The sequence below is a fragment of the Bos javanicus genome, chromosome 20, assembly GCF_032452875.1.
Source record: "Bos javanicus breed banteng chromosome 20, ARS-OSU_banteng_1.0, whole genome shotgun sequence".
In the NCBI taxonomy this organism is placed as follows: domain Eukaryota; kingdom Metazoa; phylum Chordata; class Mammalia; order Artiodactyla; family Bovidae; genus Bos; species Bos javanicus.
In genome coordinates this window covers 71,295,508-71,312,098 of record NC_083887.1, presented here as the reverse complement: position 1 = coordinate 71,312,098, position 16,591 = coordinate 71,295,508, and the positions used below count along the sequence as shown (strand labels likewise).

General features: G+C 59.4%; 1 protein-coding gene across 5 annotated transcripts in view; it reads right to left on the bottom strand.

Annotated features, from left to right (window-relative positions):
* Nucleotides 1-3,060: 3,060 nt before the first annotated feature.
* The window catches only part of SLC9A3 (solute carrier family 9 member A3), a 38,033-nt gene continuing 24,502 nt past the window's right edge, over nt 3,061-16,591 (bottom strand). Inside the window, exons 3-17 of one of the 5 annotated variants that reach the window (XM_061393967.1) lie at nt 15,601-15,761; nt 14,277-14,355; nt 13,503-13,680; nt 12,795-13,015; nt 11,620-11,822; nt 11,086-11,175; nt 10,932-11,002; nt 10,058-10,187; nt 8,914-9,029; nt 8,354-8,483; nt 7,993-8,169; nt 7,793-7,865; nt 7,269-7,379; nt 6,539-7,010; nt 3,061-6,395 (exon numbers count right to left, since the gene is read on the bottom strand). In XM_061393967.1, coding sequence (XP_061249951.1) covers nt 6,763-7,010; nt 7,269-7,379; nt 7,793-7,865; nt 7,993-8,169; nt 8,354-8,483; nt 8,914-9,029; nt 10,058-10,187; nt 10,932-11,002; nt 11,086-11,175; nt 11,620-11,822; nt 12,795-13,015; nt 13,503-13,680; nt 14,277-14,355; nt 15,601-15,761 — 1,988 coding nt within the window. In that variant the 3' untranslated portion in view covers nt 3,061-6,395; nt 6,539-6,762. Of the gene's footprint in view, nt 6,476-6,538; nt 7,011-7,236; nt 7,380-7,792; nt 7,866-7,992; nt 8,170-8,353; nt 8,484-8,913; nt 9,030-10,057; nt 10,188-10,931; nt 11,003-11,085; nt 11,176-11,619; nt 11,823-12,794; nt 13,016-13,502; nt 13,681-14,276; nt 14,356-15,600; nt 15,762-16,591 lie in introns of those variants that run through there. The other 4 variants (XM_061393968.1, XM_061393969.1, XM_061393970.1 and 1 more) reach the window with 4 other exon arrangements.

Here is a 16,591-nt window from a genome sequence, read left to right as displayed (position 1 = left end):
GGCCCTCCTGCGTGGGAAGAGGCCATGGGTCCCTAAGCAGACATGACTGTCCTGACAAGGTGACGCCCGGTGAAGACAGAGTCGTGGTGAGGCTTCTGCCAGCCCAGGACCATCAGAGGCTGCAGAGGCCGGAGGACTTGCCTACAGGGCTCAGGGGGCACAGCCCTGGCCCCCCGCCCCCCCCTCCCGCCCTGATTGCCAACTCCAGCAATAAGTGTTATGTTTTGGGGCGGGGGGCAGCTGCAGGAAAAAGCCTCCTCCTTGCTGGAGACTATGCTTTCCATCAACATGGAAAGGGCTGTAATTACTGAGTCCTCTTAGAACGTCTATGGCCTAGATTTTGACTTGCTAGTTTTTTGTTTTTTTTTAATTTCTTTTTTATTGAAGGATAATTGCTTTACAGAATTTTGCTGTTTTCTGTCAAATCTCAACATGAATCAGCCTTAGGTACATGTATATCCCCTCCCTTTTGAAACTCCCTCCCATCTCCTTCCCCAACCCACCCCTCTAGGTTGATACAGAGCCCCTGTTTGAGTTCCCTGAGCCATGCAGCAAATTGCTAGCTTCTTTATACAATAAAATTTCAGTGGACTTCCCTGGTGGTCCAGTGGTTAGGAATCCACTTTCCAATGCAGGGGATGTGGGTTCAGTCCCTGGTCAGGGAAGTAAGCAACAGAGCAGCTAAGCCCTCACAGCAGCGAAAGATCCTGTGTGCCACAACTGGGACTCAATGCAGGTGAAAATAAACAATTACAATAAAGTTAGAAAATTCAACTATTAAAAGGTGTGTCTCTGACAGGGAGGCCTGGAGGGTGACCCACTAGAGAAGACTGCCAGGCCCGGGCGGCTCTACCTGGGGGCTGGGATACACTGGGACATTTAACGCCAGGTCTACCCACAGTGGCCACAAGACGGGAAAAGGTCAGTTTTCACTCCAGTCCCAAAGAGGCAATGCCAAAGAATTCTCAAACTACCATACAGTTGCACTCATCTCACACACTAGTAAAGTAATGATCAAAATTCTCCAAGCCAGGCTTCAACAGTACATGAACCATGAACTCCCAGGTGTTCAAGCTGGATTTAGACAAGGCAGAGGAACCAGAGATCAGATTTGCACTATCTGCTGAATCATCGAAAAACCAAGAGAGTTCCAAAAAAACATCTGCTTTATTGATGTGCCAAAGCCTTTGACTGTGTGGATCACAACAAACTGGAAATTCTTCAAGAGATGGGATTAACAGACCACCTTGTCTCCTGAGAAATCCATATGTAGGTCAAGAAACAACAAAAGATCTTCACGACCCAGATAATCACGATGGTGTGATCACTCACCTAGAGCCAGACATCCTGGAATGTGAAGTCAAGTGGGCCTTAGAGAGCATCATTACGAACAAAGCTAGTGGAGGTGATGGAATTACAGTTGAGCTACTTCAAATCCTGAAAGATTCTGTGAAAGTGCTGCGCTCAATATGCCAATAAATTTGGAAAACTCAGCAGTGGCCACAGGACTGGAAAAGATCAGTCTTCATTCCAATCCCAAAGAAAGGCAATGCCAAAGAATGCTCAAACTACCACATAATTGCACTCATCTCACACGCTAGTAATGCTCAAAATTCTCCAAGCCAGGCTTCAGCAGTACGTGAACCGTGAAATTCCAGATGTTCAAGCTGGTTTTAGAAAAGGCAGAGGAACTAGAGATCAAATTGCCAACATCTGCTGGATCATGGAAAAAGCTAGAGAGTTCCAGAAAAACATCTACTACTGCTTTATTGATTATGCCAAAGCCTTTGTGTGGATCACAATAAACTGGAAAATTCTGAAAGAGATGGGAATACCAGACCACCTGACCTGCCTCTTGGGAAACCTATATGCAGGTCAGGAAGCAACAGTTAGAACTGGACATGGAACAGCAGACAGGTTCCAAATAGGAAAAGGAGTACGTCAAGGCTGTATATTGTCACCCTGCTTATTTAACTTACACGCAGAGTACATCATGAGAAACGCTGGGCTGGAAGAAGCACAAGCTGGAATCAAGATTGCCGGGAGAAATATCAATAACCTCAGATATGCAGATGGCACCACCCTTATGGCAGAAAGTGAAGAACTAAAAAGCCTCTTGAAAGTGAAAGTGGAGAGAGAAAAAGTTGGCTTAAAGCTCAACATTCAGAAAACGAAGATCATGGCATCTGGTCCCATCACTTCATGGGAAATAGATGGGGAAACTGTCAGACTTTGGGTTTTTTTGGGCTCCAAAATCACTGTAGCTGGTGACTGCAGCCATGAAATTAAAAGACGCCTACTCCTTGGAAGGAAAGTTATGACCAACCTAGATAGCATATTGAAAAGCAGAGACATTACTTTGCCAACAAAGGTCCGTCTAGTCAAGGCTATGGTTTTTCCAGTGGTCATGTATGGATGTTAGAGTTGGACTGTGAAGAAAGCTGAGTGCCGAAGAATTAATTCTTTCGAACTGTGGTGTTAGAGAAGACTCTTGAGAGTCCCTTGGATTCCAAGGATATCCAACCAGTCCATTCTAAAGGAAATCAGTCCTGAATATTCATTGGAAGGACTGATGCTGAAGCTGAAACTCCAATACTTCTCCAATAATTTGGCCACCTGATGCAAAGAGCTGACTCATTTGAAAAGACCCTGATGCTGGGAAAGAGGCACATCCACATGACTACCGCCCACACACACCCATCCAGACTCAGGCTCTGCCTGCAGGCTCTGCACCAGACCTGAGCCTCACACACACACACACACACACATCTGGTGCTCAGCCTGTGTCCTCAGCCTCTGCACTAACCCTAAGCCTCACGCACACGCACACAGATGCCTCTACATGACCCTCACTCATACACACAGCCTGTGCTCTCAGCCTCTGCACTAACCCTGAGCCTTACACGCACACACACAGATGCATCCACATGACCCTCACTCACACACACACGAGGCGCATGCATGTTAATTTTAGTGCCAGAATACTATGCCTGCAGGAGAGGCGGCCCCTCAAGACCTTCTTGATATGATCTCACTTGTAAACAGAGTTTTCACCCAAAGTATCTTGTAATATTTTTAATAGACTTGATCAGGCTGCTGCAGGATCTGGGTGGGCTCTGCCCAGACACGTTTGACAGCACACGGGCAGTGCTTTAAGGCACGTGGTCGTGATGAGGGTCACACAGCTTGACAGGGTTAAATTCACAAAACCAGCATTCACAATTTTCACCACTCATGATGTAAAATACATTCCCATTCCAGCTTCAATGAAATTTCTCCATTAAATCTCCTCTGACAATAGAAATCAATAGTTCATTGAGCACTGCACTAAAATTATTTTCAAGAAAATGTAGAAGTGAGAGAATGACTCCTAAATTTGTGTACTTTATATCACAAAGTCGGCCAAAGTTCAGTATTAAATAAATAATCTTCCTAATAAAAAATTTTACAACAGTTTTCCTAAGGAAATACATTCATAAGACTGTTTACATTCTGTTTTACAATGACAAGAACAGCTCAGATTCTCATTTATGAAATGTGTCCACAGTACTACGGTTTATAACGCTGTGTCACAGACCAAACACAGTCTCTCGGGCTGGATGTCTCGCTGGAACCTCGGACACTGCTCAGCCTGTGCACGTTGACAACAGGCAGTGCCTGCTGCCCACGGCACAGCTGGCCCAGGGGAGGTCGGCCAGGCAGAAGTTTAGTGTCTACAGTGTCAAGTGGTTGTCTCAACCTCTGGCCCTGCAGTGAGGAACCAGATCTGGGTCCAGCGCTCCAAGAGAGTTGTTAAGGCAGCTGGAGATGCTGGACGGCTGGGCTGTGGCGCCTGGACCAGCCCACCTGCTCCGGACGAACCACCCCTGCAGAAGTGGATGGAGAATGTGCCTTCCGCCAGGTTTGTGGGACAGATGAAGGCTGGCTCTTGTACTCGAGAGTGGGTCAAAGTGGCTGTGAATGTGAGAACAAGCATTGCAAACCACGTCACTCCTGTCCCGGTGACAGCTGAGCAAGCAACTCGGGTGGTGAGCAGACCTGCACATCAGCCTACAGACCGTCTCTGGGTTACATGGGCCACAGCCACCCTCCCTGCTGCTCCCCGTTTCCCTCAACAGCTCCGTGTAGACTTTACACCAGGGCCACTGGGGCCCTGCGAACTGCCATGGTCGGAGTGGCAGGGGGGCGGGGGGGGGCTGCAAGGACGCACAGAGGACGTGGTCACAGCACAGTGAACAATTCCCTGAGCAGGGCTGAAATGCTGCACAGAAGCTTCCGGGAGCCCCAACCCTCTGCTCCTTGACTGCCTCCAAACCCTCCTGAGAAGCGGGTGAGGACCAAGGCCTCTGTTCAAGGCCATGCACCTGAGCCCCTGAGGGTGGGGTGGGTGTGGTGGGGGGGGTCCAATCCCCCTCATTCCCTCTCTGTGGTGAGCAGACTCAGGGCCTCCAAGGGCCAGCTGTGACTCTAAAGAGGACTGCTTGCTGACAGGCCCACATGTCTGCTGGGGCTGTGTGGGCCTGCCCACTGGGTCACTGCAACCCCTAACCCAGCCTGGGTCATCGTCCAGCATCAGGTGAGGCAGCTCAGCCCACAGACCAGGGGCTTGGGGAAGTTTGGGGCCTGGTGCCCAGAGGCCCCCATTCTGAGGCTGGGTCTCTGCTGGGTGAGCAAGCATCAGGCTCTGGGAATCTCAACATGAAAAGGACGAGCAAACAAAGGATGCTTCTGCAGCCGTGCCTACGGTCCCTAAGGTGACAGGTAGTTCAAAGACCTGGTCAGTAGTCACATCCCACCCTGGGGTCAGGGCTCCCCCCACCCTGGGGCTGACAGTCCAGGGGGGCTTTGGGAGAGGCCAGCCTGGGTGGGTATCACGGTGGGCAAGTCTCATCTGGGTCGTTTCCCCAGCAGAGCTGATGAGAATGGACACAGGTGGCAGGAACTGAAGCAGAAACTGTCCCTGAGTCAGGGGTGACCATGGAAACAGCAATACACAAATACCGGCTCAGCTCAAATCCAGGACAGGTGGACAGAGGGCCCACAAGGGAGCCTCCCAGACGGTGGGGAAGGCTCACGCCCACTTCCCACCCGCAGCAGGCCTCTCCACAGGAACCCCAGGGAATGCCTCGGCTCAGATCTTGCAGCTCATTTGGTCCCGAGTTCAGCTCCTGTACATCCCAGCACCTAACCGGACCAGTGACTGTCCAGGGCTACTCCAGGTCACCAGAAGACCCCTTGGGAGTGAGGCTACGGAGGGCACAACCCCAAGAAAATACGGCCATGCGAGCAGACCCCCAGATGGGCAGCTGTGGCAGGAGTGGAGACCATGCGTGGGGGCAGGCAGTGACGGTGGCTCGGCTGGGAGGGGCAGGTGGAAACCCCTAAGAGGCGAGGTCGTGAGGGTCAAGGTCATCCCCTGGGGCGAGGTAATGGGTGCAGATCCTAGGAGGGTGGCCGTGATTGGGGCAGAGCCCCCGGGGAGCGCGGCCGTGGTGGAGTGGAGCCCCCCGGGGGCGCGGCCGTGGCGGAGTGGGGCCCCCCGGGGGCGCGGCCGTGGCGGAGTGGAGGCCCCTAGGGGCGCGGCCGTGGGGGTCACCCCCGGGGGCGACGTCAAGCCTGCAGACCTCGGAGGGGGGGGCGGGCCAGCAGTCACAGCGGCGTCTCCTCCTGCTCCAGCGCGTGCGGCGGCGCGTGGCATGACGGCGGCAGCGACGCCAGCTTGAGCAGCGCGGGGCGGCGGCGCGCGCGGGGCCGCTGGAACGAGCGCCGGCTGTGTACGCGGCGTGCCGCCGCCGACCGCGCGTGTGCGCCCAGCAGCCCGCGGCGCTCCGGCCCCGCCCCCTGCGCGGGCCCCGCCGCGGGATCGGGCTCGGGCGGTGCCGCGGGCGCGGAGCTTCGCGGCGTGGGCGGGGCCTGAACGGGGCTGGGCGGGGCTGGGCTGGACGGGGCCGGGCTGGAGGCGCGCGCGCGAGGGGGCTTCTCGACGGCGGGCGCGGACGAGCGTCCGGTCAGCGGCGCGTCGGAGCCGGTGTCACCTGCGGGAGGAGCCGGCGTGAGCGCGGGGCGGCGCGACGCCCCCCGCCTAGTCAGGAAACGGGGGTCACGCCCCAGGCCCAAGTCGGGTGCGAGGCCCGGAGGCGAAGCTGCGGGAAGAAGACGGGCGCCTGCCTGAGGCGGCGAGCCGGGCCTCGGGGACCCCTCCCTGCTCCGCCTGCTGCACTGCCCTCCGAGTGAGGGTGTCTGCCGAGCCCGCTTCCGGGGCTTTCCGGGGCCGCGGGCCTTGAGGGAGAAAAGCTCGTGCCCTTCGGTGCCAGGGTCCCCGAGCCAGCGCTCTCCTAACCGACAGCCCGGAACAGGCGACCCTCACACAGCGGGGACCCTCACTCAGCGGGACCCTCACATCCTCACATAGTGCGGACTTCACACCCTCACACAGCGGGACCCTCACACAGAGGGACCCTCACACAGCGGCACCCTCACACCCTCACACAGAGGGACCCTCACACAGCGGCACCCTCACACCCTCACACAGAGGGACCCTCACACAGCGGCACCCTCACACCCTCACTCAGCGGGGACGCCCCGCCCCCCGCTCGCGGGAGAAGCAGGAAGTCAGATGCGCCTGAAGAAAGAAGCGCGGCTGGAAGAGAGGCTGAGGCTGGTGAGAGCAGAGTGAAGCGGAGGCGGCGGTTGAGAGAGCGACGCGCGGGGCTGAGGCGGCGCTGAGAGGAGCGGGGGACAGAGCGGGGGCCGGCGGGCCAGTTACATGTGTGTGGACTCGGGCGGGGCGGCGTGCGGCTGCTCCTCGGGGCCGTCGGCCAGCAGGAACGAGTCCACGGACTTGCCGCTGAGGCGGAAGGGCGCCAGGCGGTGGAAGTTGCCGGGGGAGTGGGGGATCTGCAGGCGGGCCCTCTGGGAGGGCACCACTGCCTCCCCGGGACACAGCCAGGGCGGCACCCCAGAGAGGACGCCCGGGCTCTCCTCCGGGGAAAACGCAGGGTTGTCAATTCCTAGGAGAGAGGGCGGCGGTCGTCAGCTTCCCTCGCTCACCGGAAGGGCAGAGAGGGAGGCAGCGGCCCTGGGTCAGACAGCAGCTCGTCCTCGGCCTCACGGAAGGTCACCTGGAAGGTCTCGGGCCTCTGGGGTTCAGGCCCTGCGCCGGCTCTCGCTCTCCTCTCTCAGAGCGGAGGCCTCTGCCTGTGCCCGCACACCGCCTGGGCCTCCCGCCAGGGATCACCTGTGGGTAGCGGAGGGCCGTGCCCCCTCACCTGAGGGGGAGTCTGTCGCTGTGTCCTGCGCGATGTTTGCCAGGAACTCGATCCCGCCACTCATCTCATCATCATAGTTGGGGGCTTCCTCAGTGTCTGAGAGTTCCAAATCTGGTGACAGGGAAGGGACAGCGTAAGGGCACAGGCTGGAAGCGCAGATGACCTCGTCCGAGCCCTTGAACAACTGCCCCGGACCCGTTCACTGCCACCCGCCCCCCACCCCCCACCTCTGGGCAGCTCAGTGGACCGTGGTGCCCACCTGGCCACACCACGATGGAGCTGGGCAGAGAGGACCACGCTCGGTCTTCTCGAGGAGGGGCAGGGGCAACTGGAGAAGGGGGCGGGCCACAGAGGAAGGGGATGGGAAGCCCAGGTCGCGGCCCTGCCCCCAGAGTGGCTGCAGCCTGTGGGGACGGCCCTGGTGCTGAGGGGGCGGGCTTCCTGGAAGTACAGCTGTCGGCACCGGCTGCCCTCAGGTGCCCCTCAGCTCCTGCTGACCAGCGTCCAGCCATGGCCCAGCCTACCTTTCTCCTTAATGGTGAAGTCCTGCAGGGAGCTCACTATCGGCAGTTTCCCATTGGGAATGCTGCTGTTTCTCTGAGGAGCAGAAGGAAACCGCTCACAGCTCTGGGTCCTGTCTGATCTGCCTGTCCACCCCAGGGAGGCCTCTGCCCTGCCGCCAGGGTGCCCCCTCGGTAGTGCCTGCCCAAGTGTGCCCTCTCACCCGCTTCTGGGCACGGTCCCTCTTGAGCAGCTTAGCGGCCTTCTTGTGGGGGTTGATCCCCAGCTTGGCCGACTTGAAGGACTCCAGGCGCTTCCGCATGGTCCTGTGGAAGATCTCGGTGTCCTGCTTCTCGTCCTCATCTGCGGTCAGCCCGTGCCGGCTGTAGAGATGTTTGTACTGTGCAGGGGGGGTGGGGGAGGCAGGGTGGTTAGGGTGAGCTGGTCGTGTCCGCAGGGCCTGGGCTGCCCCCGGATGCAGACCTGAACCCCTAGTCTCCCAGGAGCAACCTGCACTAAGTAGGGACGTGCTTTGCCCTGGGGCAGGACGGGTGGGGTGCCGGCTCTGGCGAGGGCACACCCACCTCCTGCCGGGGCTTGTACAGGTACTGCTGCAGCGTGTGGTGGGTGATCATGTCCTCCGCATCCCGGATGCTCTGCCGCCGCTGCTCCAGGGACTGCATGTCCAGGCGCACAGCGCTGACGTTCTCCCTCCTGCGGGGGCCTTGGTGAGCAAGTGGGCACAACCACCTGCCCTCCCGCCTGCACCTCTGGGGCCTGGGGTCATCCCGTGAGACCTTCTCCGCCTCCGGTTTAAGACTGACCCCGCAGCGTGCCTGCCCTCCAAAGCACCAGCAGTGATGCCCAGAACTGCCCAGCACTGGCAGGACAGAGGCTGGAGGCCTGGAGTCTGGGACCAGCACCCCTGTCTTTGGTGGTGGGGGAGGGGGTGCTCCTTAAGTAGGCTGCTGGACCCTGGCTTACTGCCTCACTCCAGCCAGCCAACTGACACGACAGGTGACAGACGCCACCGGCTCTGGCCCTGTTTCCCACGTGGGCAGCCCCAAGAGGCCCAATGGCCATGCCTGTGGCTTGGTCGGGGAGCCTGGAAAGACCTTGGCCCACAGCGACTCTGGGGACCTACAGGAGGTAGGAGACAGAGGCCTCCACAGTGGAGGGGCGTGGGGTGCTGAAGTCCACGTTGACCATGTTGTCTGTGCTGGGGGAACGGATGAAAGCCAGGGACCCACGGCGCTCTCCCTGCAAGAGGAGGTGGCCTTGTCAGTCACTGGCCTGGCCCCCGGGAGCCCCACCCTGGGGTGCTGTTCACTGACCCCGAGGCACCTGGGAGAGCCAAGACCCCAGAAACCACGGTGGAGGCCTCGCTGGAGCTGGGAGGCTCACAGAGGCTTGTGCAAAGGACTTGGTGCTTTGGGAAGCGTGGGGAATCCCCACGGGATGGGAGAAGAGGCCCTGTCCCCATGGGGGCTCCAAACCAGCTGCCCTAGTTTTCCCCAGAAGAAAAACCCCAGCCTCCAGAGACAGACGAAAACCAGGCAGAGCAGAGTCCACAGGCATGGAGGGCACGCTGCCGAGTGAGGTGCCCTAGGAGAGCAGCTGGCCCTCCAGGGAGACGGTGGAGCTGGGGAGGGCAGCCAGGTGAGGGCCAACCTGCTATGGCAAAGCTGGTGCTGTGGGCATTGCTCACGGGCACAACCGCGGTGCAGAGGAGCCCACAGGCTGCATCATAGGCACCAAGGTGGCAGGCGGCAGGGGGGGAAGGGAGGCTGGTGCCCTGCTGGGAGCCTGTCACCAGTGGGGACTGGGAGCCATAGAGGGTCCCCAGGAGAGGATGCAGCCAGCAGGGGTCACCACCCACCTTCCCAGCCCCAGGGAGGCAGCGAGGCCTCAAAGGCTTGTGGTCAGAGGGGCTGGGATTCCTGCTCTGAACTTCCTCAGCTGGTCGGAGGTGCAGAAGACAGGCCTTCCGCCCATGGACTTGCCCCGGCTGGAGCCTGGAGCTTGTGCTCACTGGGGTCTGTGACCTCCAACCCAGCACCGCAGAGCAGGAGCTGTGGTGAACTCCACTTTCAGGGTGCCCGAGGGCCCTTGGGCTCAGGTGAACTGCAGCTGGGGCAACAAGAAGACCGTGTGTCGCCCACCAGCTGCCCCCATCCCTGCCCAGGCCTCAGGGTGCAGACCCCAGCACTGTCCACACACGGGTCTGTCTCGCCTCTTCCCGCCCTCCCCCCACACTCCTACAAAAGAGCAGACGAGACGGCCAATACCTCGGCCACGTAGCTGATGGCATCCTTCAAGTTGAGCTCGTGGAAAACGTTCAGAATCCGATCTCGAGACTTCTGAGCCGACCTTCTCATGAGGATTTTGCTGAGGAATTTCCTATCAAAATTGGACCACCTGCGAGGACGAGTGGGTCAAACCAATAGTGGTCAGCACTTGGCGGGGTCTGGGTGAAGCCCTGGGATGGAACCCTAGCAACATCCAGACTCGTGGTGGACACAGCATTGTAGCTGCTGGGTGGGATACTCAGTTTCTATTTACTGTGACAGCCACACAGGCAAGCTTTGAAGTGAAAGAGATGACCCTCCATGTGCCGCTGAACGCTGCCTCACGGCCCTGTGGCCACTCTACCTTCCTGTCCGAGGGCAGGGTCATGGTGTGTGCGTGAAAGTGGGATTAACCTTCTTCTGTAATGCGGTCATGCAGATTTCCTCTGACTGCATAACCCTGTAGGAAGATGGGAGGAGGGGGGGATTTAAAGGGGGGAATGGGGTCCCAGGAGGAGAAGTAGGATTCTAGGAGGAGAAGGGGTTTAAGGGGCTCCAGGGGCAGGAAGGCGGAAGGGGAGTCCCAGGAGGAGAAGCAGAGGTATTTAGGAGAAGGGGCTTGGGGGGACCCCGGGGGCAGGAGGGGAGAAGCGGGGACCTGAACAAGGTGGTGAGTGGCTCTGGGTCCTCCGAGGGCAGTATTCTGAGGTCACTGGGGTTCAGTGGGGTTAGGGTCATGGTGATGCCAGAGATTCGCTCTATAGCCTGTGGGTCCTACAGTCGCTGGTTAAAGAAGAAGGGGACTAACAACTGAGATGAACGTGCCTCTGAATTTTCCTGTTTCAGTTTGTCAGGGGCCACTGCAGCCACTCACTTATCTCTCAGATAATTGTGTCCAATTTGCCCTGATATGTCCTCGATGGCCGAGAGGATGTGGTCGAAAGCCTTTGGAAGGAGAGGCAAGTGGGTCAGCGTCACCTGGACAGCCCCTTCCTTCTCCTCCCTCCTGCCTCGGCCCTTCTCCCTACCCGGCCGTGCAGCTTCTCGTTGAGCTTGGGGTCTCGCTGTTCACTTCTCTTCACCTTCAGCCACTGCACCAGGGGCTTGATGGTCAGGCCCTGGAAGATAGGCACCCTGATCCTGAGGCTGAGCCAGGCTTCACCCCAGACCCACACCCCACTGTGGCCCACTGATCCCGAGCCCACCTACCCCAAAGGGGCAGAAGGGGCCACCCCTTGGCCAGGACCCAGGTGATCTGTGCCCACCTCCTGGCAGAGGAGGCCCTGCCACCTGCGGGTCACTGGACGTCCTTGGACGCCCCTGGCCAGCTCCTTAGAGTAGCCAAGAGCCAGGCAAAGCGGGCCCCTTTCCTTCCTGGTCAATGAAACATTAACTGGGGCTCTGTTAACCAGCAACGGCCAAGGAAGGAGGTTTTGAGGCCAAATCGTGCTGTACCTCCTGTGGGGCCACATGAAAACCTACAAAACTGCACCTAGTTACTAAAATTATCAACCCAGTTAGGCCTGGCACCTGGGAGGGTGAGGCCTCTCCACCACCTGTACCTGGAAGATGACGGTGAAGAAGATGACAATGATGGTGGTGCTGACAAACAGGTTCTTCTCCTTGACCTTGTTCTCGTCCAGGAGGACCACCAGGGCATAGGCCACAGCTCCTCGGAGGCCGCCATAGCACATGACCACCTGGTCTATGATCTCCAGCTGCACCATCCGGTACCGATTCAGAATCCAGGTCTGCAGGATGACCCCTGTGGGGTGCAGCGTGCACTCAGCACTTGGGGGAGATGCCGCACCTCTGTCCCTGCCATCACCCCTTGCAGCCGCAGTGGGGGAGGAGTCACACTGGGAAGCTGCCTCCTCCCACAAGCGAGCAAGCAAGAGAGCTGGACCAGGAGGCACCACCATAGCCCCGCCCACAGGTCCCTTGTCCTCTTTGGAGCTCTCTGGGCCCCCACCTGCCTCTGCACCCCAAGCTGTGCTCCAGCTGCTCTAGAAATTCCTAGGTCTCAGTGTGACCATGTATGTGACTGCCCAGCAGCTCCAGGACAAGAGGCCACCCAACCACAGGGCCTCTGTTTCCCTGAGCCCTCAGTCCAGCGACTGCAGCCAGAGTAGGTGGGGGTCACCCGACTGCCTTCTCCCCTCCCCAGCCCTGGGTCAGCACTGCACACCAGGGACCAGGGACCAGGGCTGGGTGGGGCCGCAGGGGCTCCTGCCTCTCATGTGCCATGGTGACTGACACTGTCCCCAAGTGACCACATCCAGAATAAGTCAGTGGGAAGCCACATGGGTTCCCCTGGCTTCTGGAATCTTCCACTTGTACCTCAAGATGGTCTTATTTCAGTGATGAGGCTATAAGACTGAGAAGGCCTGTCCATTCACTGAGGGTGACCAATGTCCTGGCCAGCCTTAGGTTCCCCAAGGTCTCCTGAACCTGTCATTCACTGTGCTATAGGGCTGGGGGCTGGGGGCCAATGTGTGTCCCTGGTTCTGTAGACTCCCCGTGGCCAATCCCTGCTGTTGGCTGACTATGTCCCTTCACCCCTCTGTCACCCTCCATCGTCCCCCCATCCCATCACCCTCCATCATCCCCATCATCCCCCTCATTGTCCCCACTACCCTCATCACCCTCCTTTCGTCCCCTCATCCGCCCATCATCATCATCCCCCCATCATTCCCCATTGTCCTTCCGTCACCCCCCATGCTCTGCACACCCTCACCTATGGCCCTGTACACGGAGATGAAGAGCAGCGTCAGGAGCACGAAGGCTGTGTTCCACTTCCAGATGAGAGGGTCCACAGCCGAGATGCCCAGGAACATGAAGATGATGGTCTCGGCCCCACTGGCCAGCATCTTCATGGTGTAGCGCACCGTGGTGGCTGACTGCTCTGAGATGTTGGCCTTCACGTACTTCTGACAGCAGATGCCACAGAAGGTGATGCTGCACACAGGACAGCCTGCCATGAGCGCTCAGGCCAGGGCTAAGCTCCCACCAGACCCCGTGGGGCTCAAGCCCGTCTCCCGGAAGGCAGCACCCTGGGGCCCCTGCATCCGGGGCAAGCATCCCCTGCTACTCATCAGCACTCCTCTTTGTGAGCACAGGGCTCCTCCTAGGGCCTTGGTGCCCTGGACTGGCTACCCTGACACTGTCTGTGGGCCTCTGGGGGCCTGGGTCCCACACTGGAGGGAAGGGGGGCAGCTCTGAGGGTCAGAGCCCTGGGAAGGGCTGTGTGGGGGCAGAGCAGGCGCTGCAGCCCCTGGACCGCTCTATGAAGACGCCAACTCCTTAATTAAAAGACTAAATAGATCAAATTCTTCTCCCCCATAGGGAGTTCCCGCCCGCCCGGGTAAGTGGCCAGGCCTCCCCTGGGCAGGTCCGCCGGGCACGCAGCGGCTGGTGGGTGGCCGGCCAGTGAGGGGGCACTCACGCCAGGATGGCCGACAGGGACAGCATCTCAGATGTGAGGTAGGACAGGTAGGAGAGGACAAACACAAAGCCAGGCTCGATGATGCGCACGTGCTTGGTGAAGCGTGTCACCAGGGAGAGCAGGAAGGCGAACACGATGCCCACCAGCGTGCCCCCCAGGCTCACCACGAAGAAGGACACTGCAAGGACAAGGAGTGCCGCTGGCCTCTGAGCGGCCCTCTGTGGCTGCGGCGTGGGCGAGCTGGCCTGACTGACTGACCGTTCCCCATTGAGGTCCCGGGTGACCCCAGAGGCACCAGCAGCTCAGCAAACAAGAGGCTGATTCTTTCAGCGGACAGAGGCTCTGGCTCCACGGGGAGGGGAGAGCACTGCACCAAATGAGGCCCAGCTGCCCCACCGCGGGGGCAGCGCTGAGACCAGCAGCATTGCTGGGGGGTTGACAGCAAGGACCAGGCCCTGGGCTCCCAGGAATGCCATCTGTAACTGTCCCTGCCCAGAGGGATTCCCAGGACCCCGGAAACAGGATCCACGTCCTCCCGTGGGTCTGTGGGGGCAATGATCCTCGCCGCCCAGGGTGGCTGGGGCCTGGGAAACCAGATTAGTGGAACCTGCCGGGGAGGGAGGGGGCCTGTCACCGAGACTTTGAAATGGAAGCATGTTTCCCTGCACAGGCTGTGGGTTCCAGCCTGGCACAGATGCTGCCCCACGGGGTCCATGTTCCGGAGAAGACACTGGCCCTGGCTCCCCGCTGGAACACAACCCGCCAGCCACACACCTATTCCTTTCACGCAATCCACGCCAGTCACCTTGTCACCACCCAGTGTCACAAAAGATTCAAACACGTTGTACAGGACCTGCGGGGACAGAGACAGACAGGACCCCGTCAGCCTGCGGTCAGCACTGACTCCTCCCCGTCTTGAGCCCCAGGCCTAGTGAGACTTGGGCCGAGTGAGGAGACCATGGCAGCAATCTGAAGGGAAACTGAAAACCGCTGGGGGAAACTCATCTGGGGCAGTAGTGTGGGGTCTGGGGCGGGAGGACAGTCTGGGAGGAACAAGAACTCTCAGAGAAAACCTGGCCTTTCCCGCCCTCAGTGAAGCAGGGCGGCCACAAAGCCAGCCTGCTGTGATGATCTTTAGTTTGCTTCCCAAGACACACCCAGAGTTTCATTTGCAGTGACTTTGCCGTTATGTGGCCCCCGTCAGTGGGGAGGCACCCCTGGCATCTTTGCCTGTTGACATTCAAACCTCATCCTGCTATGACGTGGCGATAAATGCCAAACACCTCATCCAAGGCTGCGGGGCTGTGTGTGTGGGAGGAGCCCGCTGTGCTCTGAGCAAAGCTCCTGAAGGATGCACTGGCTCCATGTCCAGGGGAGGGACCTGGGGGCGACCCGGGTCAGGGGACTGTTGGGCCCTTGGGAAGAAATGTTTCTGTGTCTCCAGGTCTGTGCTCTCCAGGGGGGAGAAGGCCCTCACGGGGCAGATCGCAAAGCTGTGTTTATGGAAGGAAATCTGGTGGTGTTGCTGCATGGGGACTGTGTGGGAGGGATGCCACAGCTGTGAAGATTGGGGGAGCAGAGCACAGCGCCCTGCTTCTCCCGCTTCCTCCTTCGTAAGGAAGACGAGCCTCATAGGAGCCAGGGAGGAGCTTCCTGGCTTGAGCAGAAGTTCACGCGTTTATAGGACATGGAGGCTGAAGGGCTTTTAGAGCAAAGAGGAGACTGGATGCCCACTAAGTCTGCGAACCTGCAGGGCTGAGGAGACCCCAGGCAGGTGCTCAGCCACACCGCTGACCGGCCCTCTGTGCTGCCCCTGGGACCTCACTGCTCCAAAGCCCATGGCCAGCATGGGGAGGATGGCCTCTGATATCCGGACAGGCTGCCCTTTTCTCTGGGCTACCCAGAGCCGACATGGACCGCCAACCTTCAGGCCGCGGGCACACTGGGCCTGGCTGAGTTCCCCTCCTTGATCTCCATGACACCGTGACCACCCACAACTCCACAGTCAAGGGCAGACACCTGGTCTGCAGCTGAAGCTGGGATGCCAGCAGTGAGACCCTGAAGCAGGACCAGGAGGTGCATCCTGCTGGGCACTCACCACGGTGACAGCGTCGTTGAGCAGGGACTCCCCAAAGACGATGATGAACAGCACCTCATTGACGTGCACCTCCTCAAACACGGCCAGCACAGCCACCGGGTCCACAGCGGCGATCAGGCTGCCGAACAGGAGGAAATCCAATAGCCCGATGTTCAGGTCTCCTGCAAGACGAGTGGACCGTCAGGGGGAGCCCTCCTCCCTGGAGGGCCAGTCCTCCCTGCACCGGCCCTGCCAGGAAGGTCCCCGGGACGGGACTGTGGGCTCACGGCTGCTGGACTGCGTGTTCCAGGACCCTCCCCCACTTCGGCCTTGCCCACCCGTGGGGCCTCTTGGTGGCCCGGGGTTTCTGGGTACTGGGCTGCTGTGCCCAGATGCCCCTAGGACGTCTGCTGCCTGGCCCACCTGTGGCCACCCAGGCTGACCCTTCCTTGGCGGTGTGCCCCAGCCTTGGGGCAGACCTCAGAGCCGGGAGTGGGCTGACAGCAGAGACCAATCCCTGTCCACCGGCTGCAGGGCCGGGCTCCGGGTGTCCCCTGGGCGCTGCCCTGCTCCATGACGTTGGCTGACACCCAGCCGTGACCACTCCATCCCAAGGACGGAGCACAGGCCTCAGACGGCTGTGGCCCCTCAGGGAGCCAAACCCCAGAACGTTCCCTTGGGCCTGGGGGCCAGAAGTGGCCTTAGGCTGTCCCAACTACCTGAGGGCTCCACCAGGGATGGCAGTCTAATGTCACCTGCGTGGCCCCTGTGGCCCGGGCATTGGGGAGAACTGGCCAGGTGTGTTTGGCATTACACCAGCCTTGCAGGGCTTCCATGGCTGGGCTTGGGGGTGGTGCTGGATGGCTGTGGGGACTTGAGGAAGCCCGCACTGTCCAGAGGTGAGGACAAAGTCCTAGGTGACTCCTGCAGATGGGGTGCCTTAGCCCTCAATGTGTTTCTCAATGTGTCTTCTTTGTCTGTGATTTCAAGGGAGGTCGTGAGCCCCACTGGG